The sequence below is a fragment of the Coregonus clupeaformis genome, unplaced genomic scaffold, assembly GCF_020615455.1.
Source record: "Coregonus clupeaformis isolate EN_2021a unplaced genomic scaffold, ASM2061545v1 scaf3620, whole genome shotgun sequence".
Lineage (NCBI taxonomy): Eukaryota > Metazoa > Chordata > Actinopteri > Salmoniformes > Salmonidae > Coregonus > Coregonus clupeaformis.
The window spans coordinates 1-24,082 of NW_025537074.1; the positions used below are offsets into that span (position 1 = coordinate 1).

The 24,082-nt window shown below is 51.8% G+C and overlaps 1 protein-coding gene and 1 long non-coding RNA gene across 2 annotated transcripts; one reads left to right on the forward strand and one right to left on the reverse strand.

Moving 5' to 3' along the window:
• Positions 1 to 569: 569 nt before the first annotated feature.
• Positions 570 to 3,083, forward strand: LOC123490287. Its single transcript, XR_006660873.1, has 3 exons — positions 570 to 622; positions 2,838 to 2,934; positions 3,029 to 3,083. It is a non-coding gene; the product is annotated as an uncharacterized LOC123490287 (long non-coding RNA).
• A 3,696-nt stretch (positions 3,084 to 6,779) lies between these two features.
• LOC123490286 (F-box only protein 10-like) lies at positions 6,780 to 23,535 on the reverse strand. Its single transcript, XM_045220350.1, is given in 14 exon segments — positions 6,780 to 7,340; positions 7,343 to 7,409; positions 8,973 to 9,136; positions 9,229 to 9,539; positions 13,191 to 13,490; positions 13,570 to 13,722; positions 13,932 to 14,002; positions 15,885 to 16,021; positions 18,130 to 18,276; positions 18,411 to 19,250; positions 19,834 to 19,968; positions 20,816 to 21,089; positions 21,437 to 21,687; positions 23,309 to 23,535. Coding segments are annotated over 13 exon segments (2,952 nt in total). The 5' UTR covers positions 21,664 to 21,687; positions 23,309 to 23,535; the 3' UTR covers positions 6,780 to 7,214.
• Between the last annotated feature and the right edge of the window lie 547 nt (positions 23,536 to 24,082).

Here is a 24,082-nt window from a genome sequence, read left to right on the forward strand (position 1 = left end):
AGGATCAAGGGAAAGATGAACTCAGCAAAGTACAAAGAGATCCCTGATGAAAACCTGCTCCAGAGCGCTCAGGACCTCAGACTGGGACGAGTTCACCTTCCAACAGGACAACGACCCTAAGCACACAGCCAAGACAACGAGGAGTGGCTTCGGGACAAGTCTCTGAAATGTCCTTGAGTGGCCCAGCCAGAGCCCAAACTTGAACCCTGTGTCTAGATTAACGAGGGGGACTATTGAATCCATTTTAGAATAAGGCAGTAACGTAACAAAATGTGGGAAAAGCAAAGGGGTCTGAATACTTTCTGAAGGCACTGTACCGGTTTATGTCTAAACACCATCAGACCAGAAGGTAGTGGAATGTAACACACCTGTATACGTACACAAAGACTTGAACACACACACACACCTGTCCAGTAACACACACACACACACCTGTCAGTACACACACACACACACCTGTCCAGTAAACACACACACACACCTGAAACATAGTAAATGCTTCCCCCCAGCTCTGCAGCAGGAGGTGACTCAGACAGAGTCCCAGTCTGAAAGTATCTCATTACCTTCCTCCCTGCTACCCGCGACGCTGACACACCTCAACACGTCTACCTGTTTGACGACAGTATCCTTCACCTGGACAGTGTGTGTGTGTGTGTGTGTGAGAGAGAGAGCAGGTAAAGGTGTGTGTATGACCGACCTCAAGTCCCAAGTGTGTGTGTCCAGGTTAGCTGTGTGTGTGTGTCCAGGTTAAGCTGTGTGTAGTGTCTGTCCAGGTTAAGCTGTGTGTGTGACCCCAGGTTAAGCTGTGTGTGTGTGTGTCCAGGTTAAGTCGCGTGTGTGTGTGTGTGTCAGGTTAAGCTGTGTGTGTGTCCAGGTTAAGCTGTGTGCTGTCCAGGTTAAGCTGTGTGTGTGCCCAGGTTAGCTGTGTGTGTGTCCAGGTTAAGCTGTGTGTATGTCCAGGTTAAGCTGTGTGTGTGTGTCCAGGTTAAGCTGTGTGTGTGTCCAGGTTAAGCGTGTGTGTCCAGGTGGTGTGTGTCCAGGTTAAGCTGTGTGTGTGTGTCAGGTTAGCTGTGTGTGTGTCCAGGTTAAGCTGTGTGTGTGTCCAGGTTAAGCTGTGTGTGTGTCCAGGTTAAGCTGTGTGTGTGTCCAGGTTACAGCTGTGTGTGTGTCCAGGTTAGCTGTGTGTGTGTCCAGGTTAAGCTGTGTGTGTGTCCAGGTTGCTGTGTGTGTGTCCAGGTTCGCTGTGTGTGTGTCCAGGTTAAGTCTGTGTGTGTGTCCAAGTTACGTGTGTGTGTGTGTCAGGTTAGCTGTGTGTGTGTGTCCAGGTTAAGCTGTGTGTGTTTGTGTCCAGGTTAAGCTGTGTGTGTGTCCAGTAAGCTGTGTGTGTGTGTCCAGGTTAAGCTGTGTGTGTGTGTCCAGGTTAAGCTGTGTGGTGTGTCCAGGTTAAGCGTGTGTGTGTGTCCAGGTTAAGCTGTGTGTTCAGGTTAGCTGTGTGTGTCCAGGTTGTGTGTAAGCTGTGTGTGCTGTCCAGGTTAAGCTGTGTGTGTGTCTCAGGTTAAGCTGTGTGTGTGTCCAGGTTAAGCTGTGTGTGTGTCCAGGTTAAGCTGTGTGTGTGTCCAGGTTAAGCTGTGTGTGTGTCCAGGTTAAGCTGTGTGTGTGTCAGGGTTAAGCTGTGATGTGTGTGTCAGGTTAAGCTGTGTGTGTGTCCAGAGTTAAGCTGTGTGTGTGTCCAGGTCGCTGTGTGTGTGTCAGGTTAAGCTGTGTGTGTCAGGTTAAGCTGTGTGTGTGTCCAGGTTAAGCTGTGTGTGTGTGTCCAGGTTGACTGTGTGTGTGTCCAGGTTGCTGTGTGTGTGTCCAGGTTAAGCTGTGTGTGTGTCCAGGTTAAGCTGTGTGTGTGTCCAGGTTGAGTGTGTGTGTGTCCAGGTTAAGCTGTGTGTGTGTCCAGGTTGCTGTGGTGTGTGTCCAGGTTAAGCTGTGTGTGTCCAGGTTAAGCTGTGTGTGTGTCCAGGTTAAGCTGTGTGTGTGTCCAGGTTAGCTGTGTGTGTGTCCAGGTTAAGCTGTGTGTGTCCAGGTTAAGCTGTGTGTCTGTCCAGGTTAAGCTGTGTGTGTGCCAGGTTAAGCTGTGTGTGTCAGGTTAAGCTGTGTGTGTGTCCAGGTTAGCTGTGTGTGTGTGTCCAGGTAAGTTCGTGTGTGTGTCCAGGTTAAGCTGTGTGTGTGTCCAGGTTAAGCTGTGTGTGTGTCCAGGTTAAGCTGTGTGTGTGTCCAGTTAAGCTGTGTGTGTGTCAGGTGCTGTGTGTGTGTGTCCAGGTTAAGCTGTGTGTGTGTGCCAGGTTAAGCTGTGTGTGTGTGTCCAGGTTAAGCTGTGTGTGTGTCCAAGTAAGCTGTGTGTGTCAGGTTGTGTGTGTGTGTCAGGTTAGCTGTGTGTCAGGTTAACGTGTGTGTCAGGTAGCTTGTGTGTGTGTGTGCCAGGATAGCTGTGTGTGTGTGTCAAGGTTAAGCTGTGTGTGTGTGTGTCCAGGTTAAGCTGTGTGTGTGTTCAGGTTCGCTGTGTGTTGTCCAGGTTAAGCTGTGTGTGTGTTCAGGTTAAGCTGTGTGTCTGTCCAGGTTAAGCTGTGTGTGTGTCCAGGTTAAGCTGTGTGTGTGTCCAGGTTAAGCTGTGTGTGTGTCCAGGTTAAGCTGTGTGTGTGTCCAGGTTAAGCTGTGTGTGTGTCCAGGTTAAGCTGTGTGTGTGTCCAGGTTAAGCTGTGTGTGTGTCCAGGTTAAGCTGTGTGTGTGTCCAGGTTAAGCTGTGTGTGTGTCCAGGTTAAGCTGTGTGTGTGTCCTTACCTGAGTCCCAGTCCTGTCTCCAGTGGAGTATGATGCCCTGGATGCTGCTGGTTCTAAGATGGCCGCCCTGACCCCAGAGGAACTACAGAAGATGACAGACGATGGAGGGTAGGACTACAACCCTGCTACTGTTGACATGTTCTCGTTGTTGACATGCTGTTGTTGTTGACATGTTGTTGTTGTTGACATGTTGTTGTTCCAGGTGTCTGAGCGTGGTGCGTCAGTTGGAGAACCCTGCCAAGAGAGGGGCGTGGCCAGAGAGAGACGGGCGCGCTGTGCCTTCTACCTCCACCTGCTGCTCAGGCTGGCACGGCAGAAAAACATCACTCGCAAGTGTGAGTGCCACGCTGTGTGTGTGTGTGTGTGTGTGTGTGTGTGCATTAACGAGCGCAAGTGTTGTCTTTTTAAAAGGTCATCCTCGGCTGAGCCTTCATCTGAAGCGTTTACAGAGAAATATGATCTCTGTAAACATCAGGGGGAAACTGCCTTTTAAAAAGGGACGCTGTCGACAACACGCCTTTAATTGAATCATCCAGACCATTTAGGGTTGTGTTAATGTCGGGCAGGAGGAGGCCAGTCCTCGTATAATCAGACCATTTAAGGGTTGTGTTAATGTTGTTTTCCAGTCGGGCAGGAGGAGGCCAGTTCTCGTATACTCCAGACCATTTAAGGGTTGTGTTAATGTTGTTTTCCCAGTCGGGCAGGAGGAGGCTGTTAGGGCTGTCCTCGTATCATCCAGACCATTTAAGGGTTGTGTTAATGTTGTTTTCCAGTCGGGCAGGAGGAGGCCTGTCCTCATATCATCCAGACCATTAAGGGTTGTGTTAATGTTGTTTTCCAGTCGGGCAGGAGGAGGGCTGTCCTCATATCATCCAGACCATTAAGGGTTGTGTTAATGTTGTTTTCCAGTCGGGCAGGAGGAGGGCTGTCCTCATATCATCCAGAACATTTAAGGGTTGTGTTAATGTTTTCCAGTCGGGCAGGAGGAGGGCTGTCCTCATATCATCCAGAAAAAGCTGATGAGGACCTTCACCGTGGAGACCTTCAACAACGGCAGGTAGCTGTATAACTAAACTGGCACCCTGTGCTCTATATAGGGGGTGACCTTTGACCCGGGCCCATAGTCTGCTTCTCAAAATGGTACCTTACATAGATACACTGTATATGGAATAGACCTCTCCTTCTTTCCTTACTCTGAGGTAAAAACACATGATTTAGTTCAATGCACCAAGCTATATTGGGGAATAGTGTGTGAGTAGGGTGGAGAACGTTGTTGATGCGTGTGAATATACCTACGTGTGTCTGTCTGTCTGTGTGTGTGTCTGTGTGTGTGTGTGTGTGTGTAGGAGTGCAGAACGGGTGTCCACGTCGATGCGTGTGAAGGTGGCCGCGTACTGCCTGACCCTGCTGCTCCACATGGGGGACATGACCTCTGACCTCACACTGCTACACAGAGACCTGGGGGTCACAGAGAAAAGGTGAGAGACACTGCTACACAGAGACCTGGGGGTCACAGAGAAAAGGTGAGAGACACTGCTACACAGAGACCTGGGGGTCACAGAGAAAAGGTGAGAGACACTGCTACACAGAGACCTGGGGGTCACAGAGAAAAGGTGAGAGACACTGGTACACAGAGAACAGGAGAGAGAGAGAGAGAGAATCTCCTCTGTAGCTCAATTGGTAGAGCGTGGCGCTTGTAACGCCAGGGTAGTGGGTTCGATCCCCCGGGGACCACCCATACGTAAAAATGTATGCACACATGCCTCTAAGTCGCTTTGGATAAAAGCGTCTGCTAAATGGCATATTATTATTATTTATTATGAATCATGTCAAACACAAAAGCAACAGCGTTACTGATCTTCTCTCTCTCCCTCTGTGTGTGTGTAGGATCGTGGAGGTGGCCAAGTCGATGGGGCTGACCCTGGTCAGACATGCCTGTGTGAAGGGGGACGATGCTGGGCAACGGCTGAAAACAGACTGGCTTCCCTGGTGCTCCCCCTCGTCAAATACCAACCGTTCTCAGAGATACGCAAACGCAAAAGAATGCGGTAGGGAAAGAGAGGAAGACGTTGGTAGGAAGCAAGAGAGAGAGAGAGGGGGGGAGAGGGGGGGAGAGAGAGAGAGAGAGGGGGGAGAGGTGTGCCTAAATATGACCTAGTAAGAGAGGGAGATGGATACTAGAGACCCTCACAACGTATTCTGGAAACAAAATGAAACATTTAACATAATAAAACAAAAGTCAATTCAGGTTGTGTGTGATGTCATATCTAAACTGTCTGGAAGAACAGATGAAGTGACTTATTTGGTGCTTGAAAACCTTTTATAAAGCACAGTAAAAAAACAAACAGACGCTGGTAGACTTTACATATTGGGACATTTCAGTGAGGAGACGAAACAGGACTTTTGAGAAAGAAAGGTGATTTTGTTGTTATTATTAAGGCCAGGAGTTATTCCCTAGTCAGGTGGGGTCACACCGTCAGGTAAAACTCCAGTCCCTAACCACTGATACCACACCAGTCACAGTGGTTAAACATGGTAAAGTCACAGCTGAATACCGTCCATGATACCACACCAGTCACAGTGGTTAAACATGGTAAAGTCACAGCTGAATACCGTCCATGATACCACACCAGTCACAGTGGGAAACATGGTAAAGTCACAGCTGAATACCGTCCATGATACCACACCTCACAGCTGAATACCGTCCATGATACCACACCAGTCACAGGTGGTTAAACATGGTAAAGTCACAGCTGAATACCGTCCATGATACCACACCAGTCACAGCTGAATACCGTCCATGATACCACACCAGTCACAGTGGGAAACATGGTAAAGTCACAGCTGAATACCGTATGATACACACCAGTCACAGCTGAATACGATGATACCACACCAGTAAGCTTCCATGATACACACCAGTCACAGTGGTTAAACATGGTAAAGTCACAGCTGAATACCGTCCATGATACCACACCAGTCACAGTGGTGAAACATGGTAAAGTCACAGCTGAATACCGTCCATGATACCACACCAGTCACAGATAAACATGGTAAAGTCACAGCTGAATACCGTCCATGATACCACACCAGTCACAGTCGTTAAACATGGTAAAGTCACAGCTGAATACGTCAGACAGTGAATACCGTCCATGATACCACACCAGTCACAGTGGTTAAACATGGTAAAGTCACAGCTGAATACCGTCCATGATACCACACCAGTCACAGTGGTTAAACATGGTAAAGTCACAGCTGAATACCGTCCATGATACCACACCAGTCACAGTGGTTAAACATGGTAAAGTCACAGCTGAATACCGTCCATGATACCACACCAGTCACAGTGGTTAAACATGGTCAAGTCACAGCTGAATACCGGAACGCTGAATACCGTCCATGATACCACACCAGTCACAGTGGAAACATGGTAAAGTCACAGCTGAATACCGTCCATGATACCACACCAGTCACAGTGGTTAAACATGGTAAAGTCACAGCTGAATACCGTCCATGATACCACACCAGTCACAGTGGTTAAACATGGTAAAGTCACAGCTGAATACCGTCCATGATACCACACCAGTCACAGCTGAATACCGTCCCATGATACCACACCAGTCACAGTGGTTAAACATGGTAAAGTCACAGCTGAATACCGTCCATGATACCACACCAGTCACAGCTGAATACCGTCCATGATACCACACCAGTCACAGTGGTAAACATGGTAAAGTCACAGCTGAATACCGTCCATGATACCACACCAGTCACAGTGGTTAAACATGGTAAAGTCACAGCTGAATACCGTCCATGATACCACACCAGTCACAGCTGAATACCGTCCATGATACCACACCAGTCACAGTGGTAATACATGGTAAAGTCACAGCTGAATACCGTCCATGATACCACACCAGTCACAGCTGAATACGCATGGTACCACACAGTCACAGCTGAATACCGTCCATGATACCACACCAGTCACAGCTGAATACCGTCCATGATACCACACCAGTCACAGCTGAATACCGTCCATGATACCACACCAGTCACAGCTGAATACCGTCCATGATACCACACCAGTCACAGTGGTTAAACATGGTATAGTCAAGAGTTGGTTCTGTATCGAACTGATGTCACCTGCCCAGCTCCTCCAGTCGAGGGGATCTCAATGACACTTCTAGAACCCCCGGGGAGGACGACGTTCTAGAACCGTTCTGTGTTCCAAGTGTTCTAGGTCAAAATGCCACTGGAATGTTCTTAGAAGAAAAAAAAGAATGTCTCGAGTCAGGAGAGGTCAGGGCTGAACTGCAACTCTTGACCCCACCCCCGCCCGGTGAGGAGGTCATCCAATCTGTTGTCAGGACGGGGGTTTTGCTAGGGCCTCAGAGGATGGTGCAGAAGACGCTGCCGTTGTTATGGCAACCGCTCTCGACGGTGGCGGTGATCCTGGTAGTCATGGAGATGGCAAAGTGGGAGGGGTGACAGGAGGAGGAGGAGGGGGAGCGATGAAGGACGGTCAGAGAGGGGGCGGGGGGGGAGGGTTCTCCAAAACCCAGGGAGGGGAAGAGGGACATGTCCTGGCAGGAGAGAGCAGAGAGGGGGGGAGTGGTAGAGGGAGGGGGAGTGGTGGAGGATGGGGGGAGGGGAAGGAGGATGGGGGGAGTGGTGGAGGATGGGGAGGGAGGGATGAGGGAAGAGGAGAGAAGGGATGAAGGGGAGAGGAGAAGGGAGAGGAGAAAGGATGAGGGGAGAAGAGAAGGGATGAGGAGAGGGAGAAGGGATGAGGGGAGAAGAGAAGGAATGAGGGGAGAAGAGAAGGGATGAGGGGAGAGGAGAAGGGATGAGGGAGAGGGAGAGGAGAAGGGATGAGGGAAGAGGAGAGAAGGGATGAAGGGGAGAGGAGAAGGGATGAGGAGAGGGGAGAGGAGAAAGGATGAGGGAGAGGAGAAGGGATGAGGGAGAGGAGAAGGGATGAGGGGAGAAGAGAAGGAATGAGGGGAGAGGAGAAGGGATGAGGGGAGAAGAGAAGGGATGAGGGGAGAAGAGAAGGAATGAGGGGAGAGGAGAAGGGATGAGGAGAGGGGAGAAGGGATGAGGGGAGAAGAGAAGGGATGAGGGGAGAGGAGAAGGGATGAGGGGAGAGGAGAAGGAATGAGGGGAGAGGAGAAGGGATGAGGGGAGAGGAGAAGGGATGAGGGGAGAAGAGAAGGAATGAGGGGAGAGGAGAAGGGATGAGGAGAGGGAGAGGAGAAGGGATGAGGGAAGAGGAGAGAAGGGATGAAGGGGAGAGGAGAAGGGATGAGGAGAGGGGAGAGGAGAAAGGATGAGGGGAGAAGAGAAGGGATGAGGGGAGAGGAGAAGGGATGAGGGGAGAAGAGAAGGAATGAGGGGAGAGGAGAAGGGATGAGGGGAGAGGAGAAGGAATGAGGGGAGAGGAGAAGGGATGAGGGGAGAGGAGAAGGGATGAGGGGAGAGGAGAAGGGATGAGGGGAGAGGAGAAGGGATGAGGGGAGAAGAGAAGGAATGAGGGGAGAGGAGAAAGAATGAGGGGAGAAGAGAAGGAATGAGGGGAGAGGAGAAAGGATGAGGGGAGAAGAGAAGGGATGAGGGGAGAGGAGAAGGGATGAGGGAGAGGAGAAGGGATGAGGGGAGAAGAGAAAGGATGAGGGAGAGGAGAAGGGATGAGGGAGAGGAGAAGGGATGAGGGGAGAGAAGGGGATGAGGGGAGAAGAGAAGGAATGAGGGAGAAGAGAAGGGATGAGGGGAGAGAGGAGAAGGGATGAGGGGAGAAGAGAAGGGATGAGGGGAGAGGAGAAGGGATGAGGGGAGAGGAGAAGGGATGAGGGGAGTGGAGAAGGGATGAGGGGAGAAGAGAAGGGATGAGGGGAGAGGAGAAGGGATGAGGGGAGAAGAGAAGGGATGAGGGGAGAAGAGAAGGGATGAGGGGAGAGGAGAAGGGATGAGGGGAGAAGAGAAGGGATGAGGGGAGAAGAGAAGGGATGAGGGGAGAAGAGAAGGGATGAGGGGAGAAGAGAAGGGATGAGGGGAGAGGAGAGGTAAAATGTATTAATCCATGAAATAGCTAGGAGGAAGTGTCCATTGCCAGTTGTTTGCGTAGCTACCTGTTGCTATGTTTCAGCACGCTGTTGTTGCGCAGCACGCTGCTGTCATTGCCATGGTGTATCGGGGATTTGACGTTGTCGGGGTGACCTTGGAACACCAGGTTGTCGTGGACGACGGCCTTTGCCGGCCCCAGCACAGCGATGCCACACCCCTGCACCGGCTGGACTCGATTACGCAACACCTACACACACACACACACACACAAAGTATTTATTTGATTCCCAGGGTGATGGTGATTTGGTGTGTGTGTGTATGTGTCTGAGCCCAGCTCACCTTGGCGTCGGCGCTGTCCGTCAACCGTATCCCGTAACCACGGTTACCCACCACGTCGTTTCTCCACCACCTGTCCATCGCCCGGAAACTAACGCCATGGCACGCCGTTGTCATACACACCGTTGCCGCGAGTTCCACCCGACACTCCCTCTCCACGGTGACGCCACCACGACCGTTTCCATGGACGCAGTTAGCAACTAGTCGAGTCAGCTGACCACTCTGTAGCACGGCAACACCGGCGCCACGGTTACCGTTCACTAGGTTAGCAACGACATTCAGTGGTTCACTGCTCTTCACGTACAAACCAACCGCTAGAGAGAGAGAGAGAGAGAGAGAGAGAGAGAGAGAGAGAGAGAGACAGAGAGAGAGAGAGTTTGCTACATTCCATATCAGTGATTTAACAACAATGCTGTCATTGTTCTAGATCCTCTCCTCTTCTCTCTGCACACCAAGTCACTGGGCTCCGTCATATCCTCACATGGTCTCTCCTATCATTGCTATGCGGATGACACTCAACTACTTTTCTCCTTCCCCCCTTCTGACACCCATGTGGCGACACGCATCTCTGCGTGCCTGGCAGACTCAGCTTGGCCCACCACCTCAAGCTCAACCTCGACAAGACAGAGCTGCTGCTCTTCCTCCCGAGAAGGCCTGCCCGCTCAAAGGCCTCTCCATCACGGTTGACAACGCCACAGTGTCGCCCTCCCAGAGAACCTTGGCCTGACCCTGGACAACACCCAGTGTTGTAGCTCTTCTCTGTTCTGGAACCCCAATGGTGGAACCAGCTGAAGTTCCTGCCCATCTTCCGAAAGCACCTGAAACCCTACCTCTTCAAAGAGTATCTTAAATAATCCCCCTCCTCCTCCTAGCTCTACAGTGTCCCTCCTCCATTGTGGCTCTACAGTGTCCCTCCTCCATTGTGGCTCTACAGTGCATCTCCTCCATTGTGGCTCTACAGTGTCTCTCCTCCATTGTGGCTCTACAGTGTCCCTCCTCCATTGTGGCTCTACAGTGTCTCTCCTCCATTGTGGCTCTACAGTGTCCCTCCTCCATTGTGGCTCTACAGTGTCCCTCCTCCATTGTGGCTCTACAGTGTCCCTCCTCCATTGTGGCTCTACAGTGTCCCTCCTCCATTGTGGCTCTACAGTGTCCCTCCTCCATTGTGGCTCTACAGTGCATTTCCTCCATTGTGGCTCTACAGTGTCCCTCCTCCATTGTGGCTCTACAGTGTCCCTCCTCCATTGTGGCTCTACAGTGTATCTCCTCCATTGTGGCTCTACAGTGTCCCTCCTCCATTGTGGCTCTACAGTGCATTTCCTCCATTGTGGCTCTACAGTGTCCCTCCTCCATTGTGGCTCTACAGTGTCCCTCCTCCATTGTGGCTCTACAGTGCATTTCCTCCATTGTGGCTCTACAGTGTCCCTCCTCCATTGTGGCTCTACAGTGTCCCTCCTCCATTGTGGCTCTACAGTGTCCCTCCTCCATTGTGGCTCTACAGTGTCTCTCCTCCATTGTGGCTCTACAGTGTCTCTCCTCCATTGTGGCTCTACAGTGTCCCTCCTCCATTGTGGCTCTACAGTGTATCTCCTCCATTGTGGCTCTACAGTGTATCTCCTCCATTGTGGCTCTACAGTGCATCTCCTCCATTGTGGTTCTACAGTGTCTCTCCTCCATTGTGGCTCTACAGTGTCTAACATCCATTGTGGCTCTACAGTGTCTATTGTGGGTGTGTTCGTATATTCACTCTGGAGTGCCAGTGGGTGTGCTCTGGACGTTCGTAAATTCACAGCGTTGTCAGATAGCTAACTGGCTAGCTTGCTAGCTACTTCCAGACACAACTGAGAGAACAGCTCACTGACCATTTGACTCGCCCTAGCAGAGCTGGTTGGGCTGTTTTCATGTTATCCAGAGCATTGGTGACTAACTGTGCTGCTGGCAACAATTAAATTACGCTTTTTTGCCGACGTTTCCTGACACCGGCCATATTCAACGGGTGTTGAGCGTTTGTAAATTCAGCAGTTATTCTGCACTCTGGCACACTCAGACGAGAGTGCTCTGAAATCGGAGTAGATTGCCAGAGTGAATTTGCGAACGCACCCAGTTTCTCACCTCCATTGTGGCTCTACAGTGTCTACAGTCTCACCTCCATTGTGGCTCTACAGTGTCTACAGTCTCACCTCCATTGCGGCTCTACAGTGTCTACAGTCTCACCTCCATTGTGGCTCTACAGTGTCTACAGTCTCTCCTCCATTGCGGCTCTACAGTGTCTACAGTCTCTCCTCCATTGCGGCTCTACAGTGTCTACAGTCTCTCCTCCATTGCGGCTCTACAGTGTCTACAGTCTCACCTCCATTGTGGCTCTACAGTGTCTACAGTCTCACCTCCATTGCGGCTCTACAGTGTCTACAGTCTCACCTCCATTGCGGCTCTACAGTGTCTACAGTCTCACCTCCATTGCGGCTCTACAGTGTCTACAGTCTCACCTCCATTGCGGCTCTACAGTGTCTACAGTCTCACCTCCATTGTGGCTCTACAGTGTCTACAGTCTCACCTCCATTGCGGCTCTACAGTGTCTACAGTCTCACCTCCATTGTGGCTCTACAGTGTCTACAGCTTCACCTCCATTGCGGCACTACAGTGTCTACAGTCTCACCTCCATTGCGGCTCTACAGTGTCTACAGTCTCTACAGTCTCTCCTCCATTGCGGCTCTACAGTGTCTACAGTCTCACCTCCATTGTGGCTCTACAGTGTCTACAGTCTCTCCTCCGTTGTGGCTCTACAGTGTCTACAGTCTCACCTCCATTGCGGCTCTACAGTGTCTACAGTCTCTCCTCCATTGCGGCTCTACAGTGTCTACAGTCTCACCTCCATTGCGGCTCTACAGTGTCTACAGTCTCACCTCCATTGTGGCTCTACAGTGTCTACAGTCTCTCCTCCATTGTGGCTCTACAGTGTCTACAGTCTCTCCTCCATTGTGGCTCTACAGTGTCTACAGTCTCACCTCCATTGCGGCTCTACAGTGTCTACAGTCTCACCTCCATTGCGGCTCTACAGTCTCTCCTCCATTGTGGCTCTACAGTGTCTACAGTCTCACCTCCATTGCGGCTCTACAGTGTCTACAGTCTCTCCTCCATTGCGGCTCTACAGTGTCTATAGTCTCACCTCCATTGTGGCTCTACAGTGTCTACAGTCTCACCTCCATTGCGGCTCTACAGTGTCTACAGTCTCTCCTCCATTGCGGCTCTACAGTGTCTACAGTCTCTCCTCCATTGCGGCTCTACAGTGTCTACAGTCTCTCCTCCATTGTGGCTCTACAGTGTCTACAGTCTCTCCTCCATTGCGGCTCTACAGTGTCTGACAGTCTCTCCTCCATTGCGGCTCTACAGTGTCTACAGTCTCTCCTCCATTGTGGCTCTACAGTGTCTACAGTCTCACCTCCATTGCGGCTCTACAGTGTCTACAGTCTCACCTCCATTGCGGCTCTACAGTGTCTACAGTCTCTCCTCCATTGCGGCTCTACAGTGTCTACAGTCTCACCTCCATTGCGGCTCTACAGTCTCTCCTCCATTGCGGCTCTACAGTGTCTACAGTCTCTCCTCCATTGTGGCTCTACAGTGTCTACAGTCTCACCTCCATTGCGGCTCTACAGTGTCTACAGTCTCACCTCCATTGCGGCTCTACAGTCTCTCCTCCATTGCGGCTCTACAGTGTCTACAGTCTCTCCTCCATTGTGGCTCTACAGTGTCTACAGTCTCTCCTCCATTGCGGCTCTACAGTGTCTACAGTCTCTCCTCCATTGTGGCTCTACAGTGTCTACAGTCTCTCCTCCATTGCGGCTCTACAGTGTCTACAGTCTCTCCTCCATTGTGGCTCTACAGTGTCTACAGTCTCACCTCCATTGCGGCTCTACAGTGTCTACAGTCTCACCTCCATTGCGGCTCTACAGTGTCTACAGTCTCACCTCCATTGCGGCTAATGCAGTTTCCCTCCACCAGAGCCGTGCTGATGGAGCGCCGGGCGGAGAGGCGTTCGTCCTCGCTGTCAAGGTCACCTTCCCACGCCAGCAGCTCTCCTTCCTCATGGAAGTTCTCCTGTCCTCCTCCTCTTCCTCCACCCTCCTGCCCCACTTCCCTGGTCCCGCCCCCATCAGGGTCCTTCCGGCAGAACACGGCCAGCCCGTACATGCGGTTATGGGTAATGTAGTTTCCCAACAGCTGAGGGAGGCTGGAGGACATCACCCACACACCACAGCCCTTGTTGCCTAGGAGGAGAGGAGATGAGAGGAGAGGAAGTGACGTCAGCGAACAGGAAGTGTGTGTGTGTGTGTGTGTGTTACTCACTGTAGATGTGGTTCCCTTCTATGAGCCCCCGGCCTCTCTCCCCCACCACCACCCCGTCAGAGTAGCCATTACAGATGTAGTTGTTCCTGAGGACCGGGTCGCCCCCCCGCCTGATGTCTGCACCCCCCCACTGGTTCTCCCTGATCACATTCTCTGGAGGAGGAGGGAGAGGGGGGGGGGGGAGGGAGGAGGAGGAGGAGGAGGGAGAGGGAGGAGGAGGGGAGAGGGAGGGAGAGGAGAGGGGGAGATGGCATTAAAGTGCATGCGTTTACATAATGGTCACTAATAATACATTTCATTCATAAAGTACTTTTCCCATTTTCAGTAAAGACGCTGTGCAGGTTGTGTGTGTTAGTAAGTACCGACTATCACCCCTCTGCCGTTCTCATTCACAGCTATCCCTGCTGCCTGACCCTGGAAGATATGGTTACCACTGGAGGAGGGAGGGGGAGGGAGGGAGGGTGGTGGAGGGGAGAGGGGGAGGGAAGGAGGGGGTGGTGGAGGGAGAGAGGGGGAGGGAAGGAGGGGTGGTGGAGGGAGAGAGGGGGAGGAAGGAGGGGTGGTGGAGGGAGAGAGGGGAGGGAAGGAGGGGTGGTGGAGGGAGAGAGGGGAGGGAAGGAGGGGTGGTGGAGGGAGAGAGGGGGAGGGAAGGAGGGGTGGTGGAGGGAGAGGGGGAGGGAAGGAGGGGGTGGTGGAGGGAGAGAGGGGGAGGGAAGGAGGGGGTGGTGGAGGGAGAGAGGGGAGGGAAGGAGGGGTGGTGGAGGGAGAGAGGGGGAGGGAAGGAGGGGTGGTGGAGGGAGAGAGGGGGAGGGAAGGAGGGGTGGTGGAGGGAGAGAGGGGGAGGGAAGGAGGGGGTGGTGGAGGGAGAGAGGGGGAGGGAAGGAGGGGGTGGTGGAGGGAGAGAGGGGGAGGGAAGGAGGGGTGGTGGAGGGAGAGAAGGGTGAGGTGGAGGGAGAGAAGGGTGAGGTGGAGGGAGAGAAGGGTGGTGGGGAGGGGGAGGTGGAGAGGGGTGGTGGAGGAGGGGAGGGGTGGTGGAGGGGTGAGAGGAGGGGTGAGGGGGAGGTGGAGAGGGGGTGGTGGAGGAGGGAGGCGGGGGAGGAGGGAGGGGTGGTGGAGGGAGAGAGGGGGAGGGAAGGAGGGGTGGTGGAGGGAGAGAGGGGGAGGGAAGGAGGGGTGGTGGAGGAGGGAGGGGGGAGGGAGGGAGGGGTGGTGGAGGGAGAGAGGGGGAGGGAAGGAGGGGTGGTGGAGGGAGAGAGGGGGAGGGAAGGAGGGGTGGTGGAGGGAGAGAGGGGTGGTGGAGGGAGAGAGGGGGAGGGAAGGAGGGGTGGTGGAGGGAGAGAGGGGAGGGAAGGAGGGGTGGTGGAGGGAGAGAGGGGGAGAGGGGGAGGGAAGGAGGGGTGGTGGAGGGAGAGAGGGGGAGAGGGGGAGGGAAGGAGGGGTGGTGGAGGGGAGAGGGGGAGGGAAGGAGGGGTGGTGGAGGGAGAGAGGGGAGGGAAGGAGGGGGTGGTGGAGGGAGAGAGGGGGAGGGAAGGAGGGGTGGTGGAGGGAGAGAGGGGGAGGGAAGGAGGGGGTGGTGGAGGGAGAGAGGGGGAGGGAAGGAGGGGTGGTGGAGGGAGAGAGGGGGAGGGAAGGAGGGGTGGTGGAGGGAGAGAGGGGGAGGGAAGGAGGGGTGGTGGAGGGAGAGAGGGGGAGGGAAGGAGGGGTGGTGGAGGGAGAGAGGGGGAGGGAAGGAGGGGTGGTGGAGGGAGAGAGGGGGAGGGAAGGAGGGGTGGTGGAGGGAGAGAGGGGTGGTGGAGGGAGAGAGGGTGGTGGGGGAGGGGAGGTGGAGAGGGGTGGTGGAGGAGGGGAGGGGGTGGTGGAGGGTGAGAGGAGGGGTGAGGGGAGGTGGAGGGGGAGGTGGGGGAGAGGGAGGTGGAGGGTGAGAGGAGGGGTGAGGGGGAGGTGGAGGGGGAGGGAGGTGGGGGAGAGGGGAGGTGGAGGGTGAGAGGAGGGGTGAGGGGGAGGTGGAGGGGGGAGGGGAGGTGGGGGGAGAGGGGAGGTGGAGGGTGAGAGGAGGGGTGAGGGGGAGGTGGAGGGGGAGGGGAGGTGGAGGGGGAGGAGGTGGGGGAGAGGGGAGGTGGAGGGTGAGAGGGGTGGGGGAGGGAAGGAGAGAGAGAGAGATGTCAAATAAATGTATAATATCTAGATATAGTGTTAAATGTCTCCAGACAGAACACTGCCATCATCATGTTGAAGTGGAAAAACCACAACACTTCAGACTGTGTCTCAAATGTCTTCCTAGTATCACTGAGCCCTGGTCAAAAGACCCCTCCTACCTGACTACAGGGTTCCCGTTGAACAGGATGTAGACTCCCGCCTCCTTGTTGTTATAGATCTGGTTGCTACGGATGGAACCCCTCCCGTTGCCAAGGACCACGATGCCGGAACGCAAACCGCTGTGTATTCTGTTACACTGAGTGTATGAGCGAGAGAGAAAGTTTGATCAGTTGTTATTTTAGATCACCATGTCCTGTAACTTCTACCAGATGACAGACAGACAGACAGACAGACAGACAGACAGACAGATCACCATGTCATATAACTTCTACCAGATGAAAGACATATGATTTGACACCCATTTGACAAGCTGCTGTGTACTAGAGAGGAAACAGATATATAGACCATCAGGGATGTGAAACCCACAGGATAGATATATAGACCATCAGGGATGAGAAACCCACAGGATAGATATATAGACCATCAGGGATGTGAAACCCACAGGATAGATATATAGACCATCAGGGATGTGAAACCCACAGGATAGATATATAGACCATCAGGGATGTGAAACCCACAGGATAGATATATAGACCATCAGGGATGTGAAACCCACAGGATAGATATATAGACCATCAGGGATGTGAAACCCACAGGATAGATATATAGACCATCAGGGATGTGGAAACCCACAGGATAGATATATAGACATCAGGGATGTGAAACCCACAGGATAGATATATAGACATCAGGGATGTGAAACCCACAGGATAGATATATAGACCATCAGGGATGTGAAACCCACAGGATAGATATATAGACATCAGGGATGTGAAACCCACAGGATAGATATATAGACATCAGGGATGTGAAACCCACAGAATAGATATATAGACCATCAGGGATGTGAAACCCACAGGATAGATATAGACATCAGGGATGTGAAAACCACAGGATATATATATAGACCATCAGGGATGTGAAACCCACAGGATAGATATATAGACATCAGGGATGTGAAACCCACAGGATAGATATATAGACATCAGGGATGAGAAACCCACAGGATAGATATATAGACCATCAGGGATGTGAAACCCACAGGATAGATATATAGACATCAGGGATGTGAAACCCACAGAATAGATATATAGACCATCAGGGATGTGAAACCCACAGGATAGATATATAGACATCAGGGATGAGAAACACACAGGATAGATATATAGACATCAGGGATGTGAAACCCACAGGATAGATATAGACCATCAGGGATGTGAAACCCACAGGATAGATATATAGACATCAGGGATGTGAAACCCACAGGATAGATATATAGACATCAGGGATGAGAAACACACAGGATAGATATATAGACATCAGGGATGTGAAACCCACAGGATAGATATATAGACCATCAGGGATGTGAAACCCACAGGATAGATATATAGACATCAGGGATGTGAAACCCACAGGATAGATATATAGACATCAGGGATGTGAAACCCACAGGATAGATATATAGACCATCAGGGATGTGAAACCCACAGGATAGATATATAGACCATCAGGGATGTGAAACCCACAGGATAGATATATAGACCATCAGGGATGTGAAACCCACAGGATAGATATATAGACATCAGGGATGTGAAACCCACAGGATATATATATAGACCATCAGGGATGTGAAACCCACAGGATAGATATATAGACATCAGGGATGTGAAACCCACAGGATAGATATATAGACCATCAGGGATGTGAAACCCACAGGATAGATATATAGACCATCAGGGGATGTGAAACCCACAGGATAGATATATAGACATCAGGGATGTGAAACCCACAGGATAGATATATAGACCATCAGGGATGTGAAACCCACAGGATAGATATATAGACATCAGGGATGTGAAACCCACAGGATAGATATGTAGACATCAGGGATGTGAAACCCACAGGATAGATATATAGACCATCAGGGATGTGAAACCCACAGGATAGATATATAGACCATCAGGGATGTGAAACCCACAGGATAGATATATAGACCATCAGGGATGTGAAACCCACAGGATAGATATATAGACCATCAGGGATGTGAAACCCACAGGATAGATATATAGACCATCAGGGATGTGAAACCCACAGGATAGATATATAGACCATCAGGGATGTGAAACCCACAGGATAGATATATAGACCATCAGGAATGTGAAACCCACAGGATAGATATATAGACCATCAGGGATGTGAAACCCACTGAACGTTGCAGATAGAAACAGAATGAACTAGAGCTACCAGGATGATGGGGTCCGCCCCCTTGCGGATGTCAAGCCCCGCCTCCCCGTTGGAGTGGATGTTGTTGTCGCGATCAGACCCTGAGCCGACAGGCGCAGGAACACCCGACGCACGACACTCACACACCTCATTACGGAGCATCACCATCTGGAACACAAATCATCTTTGATCAACATTACTATCTAAAAACACATCCAGTTAACAGGCAGGACATATATCACTCAACCCGACCCATCGATCAACCAACCGACCGGTCAGATCGGGCAACCCTGTCTGGTTACCGTGGTGTTCTGGACGCAGCGCACCGCATAGGTCAGCCCCCGGAACACGTTTCCTTCCAGCCGGGCGTTTCCGTGGTTACACACGTGCACGCCGCCCTTCCCGTCCCGGAACAGGCAGCGCCTCAGCACGCAACCCTGCACTGTCTCGACCAGCGCTTGGGCTCCGGGGTCGCGTTGCAGCTCCTCGGTCAGGGTTCGGATCTCAGGGGTCAGCGGGGGAGAGTCGGGGGAGGAGGGGGGGTGGCTGTCGTCCTGGTTGGGTCTGAGGAGATGAGAGAGGCTGTGGTGACTGTGAGCCAGTCTGTAGTTTAGACTGTTGTTGCCTTGTCCTGAACCTTGCTCTCCTCTTTCCTCCTCCTCCTCCTCCTCCTCGCTAGGAGCGCTGTCGCTCCAGCCGTCCTCAATCACCGTATCCTGACACACTCCTTCCTCCCCCCCTCCTCCTCCTCTCCTCCTCCTCTCCGTTTCTCCTTTCCTCCAGTCCTCCAGGGTGACGGTAACCCCAGGGGGCTGTGTGGCTCCAGAATGCCCGCCCAGGGTGTCTCCAGCTGGGCTACCACTCCCAGGCGAGGCCCAGGATGTGGAGATTCGGGCCAGAGCGCCCAGATGTTTACAGGCCCAGTTCCGCTCTGTCACTGGAGCGCCCTCAACCGTCACGGACGCCGAATCACTTCCTGAGAAATCACAGCTATCCAATAGGCTGAGGGCCACGCCCAGGAAGTGGGTGGAGCTTCCCTGTGAGAATGAGCAGAAGCGGGCGTGGCAGGTTCCTGGCCCTCGGACCTGCAGCTGAGCTCCCTCGAAATTACAGTTGTCCAACTGGACATGACCTGACGACGTCTGGGGGGAGAGAGAGAGAGAGAGAGAGAGAGAGAGAGAGAGATATAATGTGAAACTGCAGCTAGCTCTAACAGAGTATTAACAGATGACCACTGCTAAGAGCCTCTAAAGGTGCAGAGCAAACCCAGTTAAAGGCTTAAAGCCACAGAACTGACTGACTGACACACCAGTCAGTTAGTCAGCCAGTCAGCCAGCCGGTCAGCCAGCCAGCCAGTTAGTCAGTCAGCCAGCCAGTTAGTCAGCCAGCCAGCCAGCCAGTTAGTCAGCCAGCCAGTTAGTCAGCCAGCCAGTTAGTCAGCCAGCTAGTTAGTCAGCCAGTTAGTCAGCCAGCCAGTTAGTCAGTCAGCCAGCCAGTTAGTCAGTCAGCCAGTCAGCCAGCCAGACACCCCAGCCGGTCAGCCAGCCAGACACCCCAGCCGGTCAGCCAGCCAGACACCCCAGCCGGTCAGCCAGCCAGACACCCCAGCCGGTCAGCCAGCCAGACACCCCAGCCGGTCAGCCAGCCAGTCTGTAAAGCACTGTCACAACTACTGTTGTAAAAAAAAAGGGTTTTTATAAATAAATGTGATCTGATTTGATGTACCTTGTATACAACGGTGGAGAACCATGCAGGCATGAAGACCAGGTTGCAGAGCCTGGCTGTGGGACACTGCTGGTCCAGACTGACCAGGAGAGCCACATCCCCCAGCCTCCCTAACCCCACCACCTCCACAGGCACCTGGCAGGGTCAAAGGTCAAGATTTTCATTTATCAAAAAATTGCAGCTCTTATTACATTACAATACTTGATACTAACAGATATTAAAACACATCGTTTCCAGCTCCAGATTAATTTAAAGGGACAATCTGCAGTTCAAACAATAATAAAGAATATATATTTAATTTAAATGTCTAGAAATGGATGTATGAATCCCAGACAGACCCTTTAACTAGACATTGTGGCAGTAATAAATGATAAGACAACAGCAGCCTATAGAAACTGATATGATGTTTTTTTTTATAGCGTAATGATGTCATGTCATGGTATGGTGAAAGTCAAGAGTTAGTCGATAATGGGTTTGGAGTCAGGAAGTCTACATTCCATTACGTCAAGGTAGATTAGTGATGTTTAGGATAGCATGAGTGATGTTTAGGATAGCATGAGTGATGTTTAGGATAGCATGAGTGATGTTTAGGATAGCATGAGTGATGTTTAGGATAGCATGAGTGATGTTTAGGATAGCATGAGTGATGTTTAGGATAGCATGAGTGACGGGCAGGTTAGTGACTTTGGGGTAAAGAGTGATGAACATCAAAGGCAGGGAGCGCCCATGGAGGGTTACCAGATGTATTCCAGGAAGAGGGTTAATAGAAGGGTATATAAGGTAGAGGGTTTTCTTTGTTCAAGTCAGTTCAACTGACAAAAGGGCAAAGCCACGTCCGTTGGTGGTTAGATGAACCCACGAGCTCGTGATCCAATAAATACTTGGTATAAAATCTCCACAGAAATGTCTAAAGTCAATTCTTGCATCTTGAACTTCCTCAATACCAGAAACTCATCATTAACAGAAACAATCAGTCCGTCACCTTCAGCAGCAGCTCCGCCTGCTCCTCGTACACCCCGGGGTGCAGCACCACCCGGTCATATGCCCCCGCTACACCCAACGCCACCCTCAGCGTCTCCAGCTCCCGCCCAGGCCCCACCTGCCACACCCTCCTCTCCTTCCTCCGGCGGAGGCGGAACAGGTGCAGGCAGGCGGAGGGCTGGAGCTCAGGGTGGGCGTGGTACGACCAGGTACAACTGGCGAGGGCATGATGCCTCAGGGCTTCTCTCCAGGATGACGGCTCCAGGTGGGGCCGGCTGGGTACATGTGGGCAGGCAGACAGACAGACAGACAGGCAGGCAGACAGACAGACAGACAGGCAGACAGACAGGCAGGCAGGCAGACAGACACACAGGGTTAGAGTATGTGGACGAGGACCTTATAGTTCAGGGTTCTTCAATTCCGGTCCTGGAGGGCCGAAACACCTCTGTTTTTCCATCCTCTCCTTCTAATCAGGGGCTAATTCAGACCTGGGACACACCAGGTGAGTGCAATTAACTACCAGGTAGAAATAAAAAAAACAGAAGTGTTTCAGGCCCTCCAGGACCGGAATTGAAGAACCCTGTTATAGTTGAAGAGAGAACGTCCATCTCCACTACGGTACCTGGGCCAGTTGGGGTGTCGGGGACACTCAGGCATGCCCAGGCAGAGCTGTCTCCAGCGGGTGTTATCCAGGGAGAGGATCAGCTCTCTCCAGGCCCTGCACACCAGGCTGCAGCGGCCCAGCCCTGGGAGGGGTAGGTAGGCCAGGACCACACGCCATACCTCCACTGGGAGGCTGACACCTCCACCGCCACTGCTGCTGCTGCTTCCACTGCTGCCCAATGACATGGCTCTGAAAGAGGGGGTGGGCACCTGGGGACAGACAGACAGACAGACACAGACTAGGTTAGTTTAGATACAGGCAGACAGACAGACAGACTAGGTTAGTTTAGACTAGACCTATACAGACAGACATACAGACTAGGTTAGTTTAGATACAGGCAGACAGACAGACAGACTAGGTTAGTTTAGATACAGACAGGCAGACAGACAGACAGACTAGGTTAGTTTAGACTAGACCTATACAGACAGACAGACAGACTAGATTAGTTTAGATACAGGCAGACAGAAACAGACTAGGTTAGTTTAGATACAGGCAGGCAGACAGACAGACAGACTAGGTTAGTTTAGATACAGACTAGGTTAGTTTATACTAGACCTATACAGACAGACAGACAGACTAGGTTAGTTTAAACTAGACCTATACAGACAGACAGACAGACTAGGTTAGTTTAGATACAGGCAGACAGACAGACAGACTAGGTTAGTTTAGACTAGACCTATACAGACAGACTAGGTTAGTTTATACTAGACCTATACAGACAGACAGACAGACTAGGTTAGTTTAGATACAGGCAGACAGACAGACAGACAGACAGACTAGGTTAGTTTAGACTAGACCTATACAGACAGACAGACAGACTAGGTGAGTTTAGATACAGGCAGACAGAAACAGACTAGGTTAGTTTAGACTAGACCTATACAGACAGACAGACAGACAGACTAGGTTAGTTTAAACTAGACCTATACAGACAGACAGACAGACAGACTAGGTTAGTTTAGACTAGACCTAGACGGACAGACTAGGTTAGTTTAGATACAGGCAGACAGAAACAGACCAGGTTAGTTTAGACTAGACCTATACAGACAGACAGACAGACTAGGTTAGTTTAGATACAGGCAGACAGACAGACAGACTAGGTTAGTTTAGACTAGACCTATACAGACAGACTAGGTTAGTTTAGATACAGACAGACAGACAGACAGACTAGGTTAGTTTAGATACAGGCAGACAGACAGACTAGGTTAGTTTAGATACAGGCAGACAGAAACAGACTAGGTTAGTTTAGACTAGACCTATACAGACAGACAGAAACAGACTAGGTTAGTTTAGATACAGGCAGACAGACAGACAGACAGACTAGATTAGTTTAGACTAGACCTAAACTTCATTGTGATGGGTTCTTCCACTGCCTATATAATGAATGATGAGAGTCCTGTATTGGTCTCAACCTCTAAAGACAGAGGGTCTCTGCTCATTCTCTCCTGGAGCAATGACTGGTCGTCGGGTCAGGTGACATTGTGGAACAAGCTAACGTCTTAACTAAAGGCCAGTGATGAGGATGAAGTTACATAGGACTGTCTTTCTGTCACCGCGTCATCATCGTCAAGGGAATTCGTACCAACTACCAACACAGCGTCGGGATGGCAACTGGCAATAACATTGGAACGTCGTGGGCGCAACTTTGTTTCAACATCGGTAAAGGAACGTTCTAAGAACATTCATTATTGGCTGGCTATATTGTAGAATATAACGGCAACCATTTAGCTGCCCCCATCTACGTTTTGTGGACGTACCTAGCGATATAGCTAGCAACCGAATACTCACTACACGTAGGATTCACTACATTGTAGACTAGGCTATATATCTTACCCGTGTTAAAGTCACTTGGATGAAGCCCCACACATCCCAGCGTGGTTTTGAATTTGGTAGATAGTTCTAATAGCCATGCTTTTTTTGTTGCGAATGATCGGAACAACGCCTGGGTCGGGATCAAGATTAGATACACGGAGAGGAATCAGACATTTTCCCTCACTTTACGGCAAGGCGAGCCATGGAAACCAACCAGGGACGCCCCTTGCACTGGGCGGGAGCGAGGGAGGGAGAGCGGAGGATGAAGACGGAGAGAACAGAGAGGGAAGGGAAACGGGAGGGAGGGAGGAGAAGAGAGAGGAAAGGGAAACGGGAGGGTGGAGGAGAAGAGAGAGGGAAGGGAAACGGGAGGGTGGAGGAGAAGAGAGAGGGAAGGGAAACGGGAGGGTGGAGGAGAAGAGAGAGGGAAGGGGAAACGGGAGGGAGAGCGAGCGGAGGATGAAGATGGAGAGAACAGAGAGGGAAGGGTAACGGGAGGGAGGGAGGAGAAGAGAGAGGGAAGGGAAACGGGAGGGAGGGAGGAGAAGAGAGAGGGAAGGGAAACGGGAGGGAGGGAGGAGAAGAGAGAGGGAAGGGAAACGGGAGGGTGGAGGAGAAGAGAGAGGGAAGGGAAACGGGAGGGTGGAGGAGAAGAGAGAGGGAAGGGAAACGGGAGGGTGGAGGAGAAGAGAGAGGGAAGGGAAACGGGAGGGAGAGCGAGCGGAGGATGAAGATGGAGAGAACAGAGAGGGAAGGGTAACGGGAGGGAGGGAGGAGAAGAGAGAGGGAAGGGAA